Source organism: Formica exsecta, unplaced genomic scaffold (assembly GCF_003651465.1).
Source record: "Formica exsecta isolate Colony F162 unplaced genomic scaffold, ASM365146v1 scaffold245, whole genome shotgun sequence".
Classification (NCBI taxonomy): domain Eukaryota; kingdom Metazoa; phylum Arthropoda; class Insecta; order Hymenoptera; family Formicidae; genus Formica; species Formica exsecta.
Window position 1 is genome coordinate 373,700 of NW_021849727.1, and position 8,189 is coordinate 381,888.

At 35.6% G+C, this 8,189-nt stretch overlaps 2 protein-coding genes across 2 annotated transcripts in view; one reads left to right on the forward strand and one right to left on the reverse strand.

Annotated features, from left to right (window-relative positions):
- Positions 1–477: 477 nt before the first annotated feature.
- On the reverse strand, positions 478–6,966 carry LOC115236112 (coatomer subunit beta'). The gene is made up of 8 exons (XM_029808335.1): positions 6,607–6,966; positions 5,861–6,212; positions 4,843–5,781; positions 4,529–4,764; positions 4,112–4,450; positions 3,431–4,030; positions 2,488–2,790; positions 478–780 (listed from the first exon to the last, which is right to left on the reverse strand). Exons 1-8 carry the CDS (start codon positions 6,607–6,609, stop codon positions 736–738), a joined length of 2,817 nt encoding a protein of 938 aa, XP_029664195.1. The 5' UTR covers positions 6,610–6,966; the 3' UTR covers positions 478–735.
- A 303-nt stretch (positions 6,967–7,269) lies between these two features.
- The window catches only part of LOC115236115 (serine protease inhibitor dipetalogastin-like), a 4,387-nt gene continuing 3,467 nt past the window's right edge, over positions 7,270–8,189 (forward strand). Inside the window, exons 1-2 of the mRNA XM_029808340.1 lie at positions 7,270–7,749; positions 7,892–8,074. Coding sequence (XP_029664200.1) covers positions 7,710–7,749; positions 7,892–8,074 — 223 coding nt within the window. The 5' untranslated portion in view covers positions 7,270–7,709. The remainder of the gene's footprint in view (positions 7,750–7,891; positions 8,075–8,189) is intronic.

Here is an 8,189-nt window from a genome sequence, read left to right on the forward strand (position 1 = left end):
ACATAGCGTTCGTTCTTTCTCAAATTTAAAATCAATCTTTTCTGTAAAAATGAAAAAGATTATCGTCTGTCATAATTTATATTTTTTTCAATGTTTGATGTGTCTTGTTAACCAAACTCCAAATTAAAATTCTATTAAAATTTTGTTAAAATCGATTTCAAGTTTTGTATGTTTTATTATTCATTTCGAGAACTTAATTTGCGAAAAGATTTTATTCGATCTCACTTGTAATTCGAAAATTATATCAATGAAATTATACCATGAAATTTTCATTGATAAAAACAAAAATCGATTTAAAAAAGAAAAGAAAATAATGCTATAATATGCTATAATAATGCCATTTTGAGACAGCATAAACTTCGAATTTTGATAAATTAGAGATGACGGGAATGTATTTATTGTTTGTGTCAAGGAATGAGAAAACGTAAATGGATGTAATAAAATGGACATGAGAGAAAGAGTACGACACAAGAGCACATCTTATACTTTCTGTTATATTAACAATATATTTAATCTTTAAACGTGCCGTTGGTAGCTGGCAATTATACGTGGTACCACTCTCATTAATTTATGCAATAATATAAACGCACTTGCGCATAAGAATATGTTTTATAATTTTAATACTTGATTCTAAATTATTCTCATTTTCTTTCTTCTTGCGGGGAATGATTGACGGGAGGAGAATGAAAGATACTTGTGCGACATGCACACGCTATTCATCTCCTGTCTCGATAGTTAATCTTCTTCATCATCAAAAGGATCATCGTCGAGATTAATACCCTGGAACACAAGATAATTTAACAATTTTAGAAATATTTCTCAATAATGTTAATATTTATATCGAGATACATATGTATAAATAATTAAGTATATTTTGTGTTTATAAAACTCCATAATTTCAAAATCTTAAAAATGAGAAATGTCGAAGCGCAAATATTCTTAAATGCACCATCGCGAATGAATGGAAACAGAGCAGAAGGCAAAGCGTGACAAAACGTAGTAATGGTCGGAACCTTATGGAAGAAGGGCTCCGGTTCGACTCCGGAGTCGAGTGTTATGGCAACAAGGCTGTAAACAAAATACGGCGTGACTGCCTCGGAGCAAACAAGCCTCCGAGGCCTCTCGCAAAAAAAAAAAAAAGGAAAAGAGAGAGAGGGAGAGGGGGGAGAGAGAGAGGGAGAGAGAGAGAGAGTAGCTCTATTCTCCCGCGTTCGTATCAGTTACACCGGGACAAGCCTTAATGATCTGTCGCTGATTTTCGTATTACGCACACGCATGCAAACAAAAATTCTTTAACACAGTTGACTTGCATACGAACTTGTATACGTAAATTTAAATATATAAATTTGTCTTTTAAACTAAAATAATTTGAAAGAATATTTTCATTATGATTCCTAGGTTTCATTAATAATACAATTCAATCAATCAATCAATATGATTGAAATCAATCAATATGATTGAAAATAATTTTATATAAAAGCTATGGCACTATCTTCTCATTTCACACATCACGGATACTTTTCTTTTTTTAATTTTTTTATGTGACGCGTAAATTGCGTTATATGAGCGCGCGATTTCCTCCGAGATATATAACACAAATATAGATTTTGTAAATGTACACTTCAGTGTGTTTTGCACACATATATGCAATTTATATATGTATGATATGTATACTGTATCGTGCAGCCCCTTTCTTGCTGTGTTTGGTAATACTATACTCTTCTAAAGTTACGTCCATATTTAGGAGCATTAAACCAATCAATATGATTGAAATCAATCAATATGATTGAAAATAATTTTATATAAAAGCTATGGCACTATCTTCTCATTTCACACATCACGGATACTTTTCTTTTTTTAATTTTTTTATGTGACGCGTAAATTGCGTTATATGAGCGCGCGATTTCCTCCGAGATATATAACACAAATATAGATTTTGTAAATGTAGACTTCAGTGTGTTTTGCACATATATATGCAATTTATATATGTATGATATGTATACTGTATCGTGCAGCCCCTTTCTTGCTGTGTTTGGTAATACTATACTCTTCTAAAGTTACGTCCATATTTAGGAGCATTAAACCATTGCCTAATTGATTAGTACGCCCTCCAACTCTTATTTGTTCGCGCCTTCTTCGTTTCCGACTTATCTTTATCGATTTTATGATTTATATTTATATGTTTGATACTATTATGAAACACTTAGATTATTATATAGTTAACTGTTTGATATTATACTTTTTGCAATCGTCTACTCGGTGAGAATTCCATAAAATGCAATCAACGAAAAATACAATAAAAGTTTAATAAGTTAATAACTTCGGTCAAATTTAAATGTAATTATGTATAATTAATAATATATAATTTTCTTCAACGTGGCGAAAATAATAAAAATAAAATGACATATCATAAAGAAAGCGGAGTTAAAGCTGTCACATGAATAATATATTTATCTATATAAAAATATTAAAACAAATAAAACTTACAGTGGTATCAATATTATCATCGATCCCTAAGTCATCGTCTAGTTCATCATCGTCCAATGTGAGAGGCCTGTAATTACTCGCTGGCTTTGTCGTCGCTTTCTCGGGTATCACTGACTGCACGGTGGGCATAGTCGTTTTACTTAAAAAATTGTCCTTTGCTGATATTGAAAGATCTTGCAATCTATCGATCGTTGCTTCAGTCGATTGCGTTTCAGAAATGCTATTCGCGCTGTCCTTAAACTGGAACGCGCCCGATTGTTCGGCGGCCAACATTTCCTCCAATGGCTTCCGTTCGATATTAGGCTATAAAATTAATACCAATTGATTGGTTATATAATTTATCATCCAATTTAGTAAATCAAATATTTTTATATTATTTTTTTTATGTTAAAAAAACAATATATATACATTAAAGTATATTTTGTAAAATATTTAAAATATATTAATTTAATATATTTAATAATGATAATTATTTCGTTGCATATAATGATATAATAGATCGCTACATCGGCAAAACGCAAGTTTTATCGACAAGCGAAAGATCGATTTTATATGGTATAGTATTCTGCCGAGCAATAACAGTGCGATAACAAACACGCAGAGGAATAAAATCTTTATTATCGGTAACAGGCGTGACGCGATTTTATAATGTGATTACGAGTACATATAAAAATATTATTTAACTCTTTCACGGCATGTTGTTGTCGTAATTATACTTACCGCACGAGATTCCGGATTGATTGATACGAGTAACAGATTCGTCTCAGCGAAACGATTTGCGTTCTACTAATATGCTTACAGTTTATTGTTTTTCCTTTAATCCCTCACATGTTATTTTAATCATATTCACCGATATTTCCGCGATCAATTTTCCGATATTCCTACATATTCGATCTACCCTTTAATATTGCCAATATTTTATAAAATAATTGCATGATCTTACCGTAACAGCGGGAAATGCAGAAGCTGGAATCTTCTTTTTGCTCTCTTCGCGCAAGAACTTTTCCACCTTCAGCGCTTCTTTGTATCCTGGGAAAAGATTCTCGTACTGTTCGGGATCTGCCAAGCTCTGTCCAGCTTTCTCGCTCACTGTCGACAGCTTCTCTTTCCACAATTTGATGGTGGAGGAAATTTTACTGGGCGCATATGTCCTAGCGAAGAACGCTGCCTCCGGAATTCTATCCGTTTTGATAAGGATATCGAGACACTTGTCCACGTCGCCTAGTATAAAGTTCGACAAGAAAGAGATATTGTTCTTTCCCGTTTCGTCCGCGACCGCGCCGAGTTTCTTTATCATGTTGGCATTTCCCGTGCTAGTTGCTAGTAACAATAAGCCACCAAAATCTTGCGCTTGATGCAGACATTCTTGCGCCAGACACAATTTTCCCTTTTGCGTAGCGAGAGAAGCTAGTTGCCGCCACTTTTGCTGGCTATTCGCTTCTTTGGCGAGCGCGTGCGCGGTTACGAGATTTCCAAGCGCGAGCGCTAATTCAAATCTATGCTCGGGATCTGTCGATACCGCCAGGGCTTGTTCTTTAAAACCCTGTAATAAAAATAAAAATGCAAAGAATTCTCGATACAAACACATTCGTGATAAAAAACAATGTCGTATTAAATCACATACTTGCTTCTCTAAGAAGTGAGCTACTCGTGTACGATGTTCCTTTGGGACAGTCGGCAACACTCTGTTGGCGGTCTCAAAATCTTTCCGCATGACCGCAGTCTGATACTCGAGTACTGATAATAATAAAGAATACGAGACGACAGATAGTTCCTTATCGCATAGGTACAACCTGTTGTCTCTCGGTACATATCCCAATAAGTACATTGGTCTGTCCAGATGGGAGACCGTGACAATTTCACCACCGACGAAGTAATTAACACGATTGACGCTGTTGGTATAGATAAAACAGTCGCCAACCCATAAACCAGTCTTTACCACTTCGCTCATCTCTGCTACCATCTAAAGACATTATTTTGTTTATAGATATATATTAGAAATAAAAAATAAGCTTGTTAAAATAATTAAATATAAATGTACCTCGAATGCATTTTCGATGTCCTCAGCGTTTTCCGCAGCATTAGCGATAACATCTGCGTGATATTTTAATATAAAATATTGATCTGATGTAGCTAATGCCACCAACGAGGCGTTTTCCGCCCAATACACGTGTGTCGGTTGTATGTCTATGCGACGGATCAACTTCAACATATCCCAGTCGAAGAAGGAGAGACCGGATCCAGAAGATACACCAAGTAAAAACCCGCCAAAGATGCCTGTAATTGCGACAATAATATACTAAAACGAAAAAACAATATTAAATCATTTGTAGAAGTAAAAAAAGAAAGATATACCATCTGCTCCGAAATCTGGCTTAAAGCTCTTTTTCTCCTTGAAGTTTTTAAAGACCTTCACCGTCGTATTACTTTCTCGCACTGCGTACTGGCTCGAGTCTGCCGCCCATACGAATTCTGACGCCTGTCCGAACGCCTTGTTCCTTAACGCCATAGATGTATATATGATGTACTCCCCATCACCGCAGACCACCAGAAAACGGCCGTTCGGATTATGCTGTATGGTTTGTGGATAAATTTCACAGGCGCCCATATCTTTGACGGCTAATGGTAACCGCTCTCCGTCTTGAGCCTCCTCGCCCAACGCCTTCAAGTTCACTTGCTGGATTTCGCTGTGACGCGCCCATACGATTTTTCCACCCAGTGAATCCATCGAAACGGCCGGTTCTTCTCTGCCAACCTTCACCATGACACTACCCTCGTCGTAGCCGATGGCAACATTGTTCGAACCGCGCATGCACGCAATGGTCCATACTCTCTCGAAGCCGTAGTTGAGAGACGATTCTAATCTGTATGTCCCAGCATGCCATATTCTGACAGTACCGTCTTCCGAGGCAGTGAGAACAATCGGTAATTCTGGATGGAAACACACAGCGGAAATATTCTGTGTGTGACCTTCCAAAGTCTGTACGCAGGTCTTATTTTGATAATCCCATATCTTGACATATCTATCGTCAGCTCCTGATATTAGATATGGCTTATCCCCGCCATGGTAATAATCCACGCAGTTTACGCCCTTTTCATGGCCTTCCAATGTGAAATTAGCCGTAGACGAACCAAGCTGCCAAACTTTGACAGTTCTATCGAGGGATGCGCTGGCAAAAGTGTTGTTGTCTTTCGGATTAAACACAACTTGCATAACATAATGTGTATGACCTTCAAATACTTGTTGGCAGGTCCAGGATTTCTCCCAGTTCCACAACTTGATCCACATGTCATCTGCAAAATTAAATATATTTAAAAACATAAGCTTTATAAATCTTGATGAAAGAATGAGAATTATTATTCTTTAACGTACCGCTGCTGGTAAGAATAAATGGTTGCGTTGGGTGAACTGCTATACATCTGACATAATCACTGTGTGCTTCAAATGCATGAACGCGCTCCAAGGTATTGTAATTAAACACTCTGATTTGCATGTCATCAGAACCAGTGATAACCCAGTTCTTGCGTGGCACAAACTTGGCTGTCCGTACTGGTAAATCGCATACTTCGAACGTTTTTACCAAGGTTTGTGTCTCGTGATTCCAGATATTGACATTGCCTTGATATAAGGAGCACAGCATCCATGGTTCGGTTGGATGAAGATCCACACTCTTCACTCTGTCTGATCTGGCTGTCAACTTCCGTTTAATATCTAATCTAAGAGGCTAAAAGAAAAAAAATACTGTAAATTAATATACAACATTGTGTATATGGGATTCTGACTGGCTGTTATTTCTATTTGATTCATCACATTATCAAAATAATAGTAGTATTTTTATATTCTAAACATAATAAATATATACATTAAACCTACAAGATTTGCGATAACTGACAGATTCGTTGTAATTATTGCAGAATTTTTGAACGAAGAACGTGATGCTTTTCGATCAAAAAAATTCATTATGCGAGTAAGTTTTGCATCATCTCAGAAAGAGGCGATATACTTTGACGCAACGTTAAAGTGGAATGTACATATATGAGCAAATGTCAAACGCGCAAGTGTTTCATTGTTGTGAGTCGATTCGCATAAGAATCGATCGATTCGCTTTCTCTACATACCATTTTGTTTCGCGATTATCCACTGATTATCCACTGATGCTGCAACTACTGCAAGATTATCGTTGCCGCTGCATTAACAGACCCAAATGAAAGATACTCCTACTGTGAAGTTAGGACGTGGCCGATGCCGCGAGTGAAAATGGCGCCTGGCATGCCGTAAATGATGTTACACGATAAAGCTCGAGGAATAATTTCTCGAGCGATCTCTGCAGCAAATATTGAGTTTATTTAGAAAACATTTGCTACTCAGTTAAAATTTTAATTATACGAGGACGTATATATTACGCATTGAAAAGAAGAGATAATTTTGGTTAGACTACGCTAATGCGCAATCGATAACACTGCCATCTATTGATAATATAGATTTAAAATTGTTTCTCCGTCAGTAATATGGAGATCGTTTTTATCGATGTGATTTTTCTTTCGACAATATGGAGATAGAATAACATTTTTAAACAATAGAAATAAAAATAATGTTTTCGCGTTTCTTGTCAGAGCACATTATATATTTCTTACCTTTTATTATTCTACACATGCCTATTTATTTATATTTATAATTTAGATTACTCTTTTCTTTCTTTTTGTTTCTGCCTATAAAATAAAAAAATGTGAAAAAGTAAATTGTTTTTATAATTATTATAATTTTTCATTTTCTCACTATTATATATTAGTAAATTATTACAAATAACGAGTTTATTATCGAGGTGACCTAACTCTTCTTGCCATTACATGTCATTCTTATTAGAATCAGTGCTGACTAATTGGTCGATAAGAGAATGGACTACATAAAACGTTTATTTGTAATGTGTCTTTCGCGCGTGCGCGACAAAATATGCGATTTCCACGACGGATCACGTTTAAATTCTCTCGACAATACAAATTATTGACAAGAGATCAATAATGACGTATAGTGACGATTAATTTCGCTAATGTTGCTTGGTTTAGTGACACGTATTTCCGATACGGAATTTCTCTGACTATCGCGACAAGAGGAATGCATAACAATAATTAATCTAAGAAGAAAAAAAGCAGTGAAATTAAGCGATCAGACGCAGTCGTACACGAGGTCTTTTACAGCTAGAACTACATTTTGAAATGCAACAATGTCGTCTTCTGTTGCGCATTACGCCTTTCTTCTTCTAGGTCAGAGCTCACAAGTTATATTAATATTTTCGATTTTAATTCGCGAATTTTATTTAGCACAAAATACAGATATATAGATAATAATTAGAAATCTCAGTAAAAATTTTAACAGAGAAAGATACGAAACTTATGATTTCTACAGGGATCGGGATGTGCATCAAAGCTGGATTTGGACTTAGCTTGAAAGATAAAGTGGTTCTGTATCAAAATTGTACAATTTTCGATAATCCGGATATATATGGTGGCCCGATATGCGGTGACAATGGCGTCACATACGCCAATAGTTTATACCTAGACTGTAAAAATCATCACAGCTACGACACTGGTAAGTTAATCCTCTATTCTGCACGAAAATTGGCGACAACACGACATAGTATGTAAAAAATACTTATATATTATGATACTAAATTATTTATATATAATTATTATAATATTAAATT

What these genes read in the sequence shown, in the direction of transcription:
- LOC115236112 (XM_029808335.1), bottom strand. An exon ending in ACATCGAAAATGCATTCGAG is followed by an intron (nt 4,451 to 4,528) that starts GTACATTTATAT and finishes TAATGTCTTTAG; the next exon opens with ATGGTAGCAGAGATGAGCGA. An exon ending in CTGCATTTCCCGCTGTTACG is followed by an intron (nt 2,791 to 3,430) that starts GTAAGATCATGC and finishes TTAATTTTATAG; the next exon opens with CCTAATATCGAACGGAAGCC.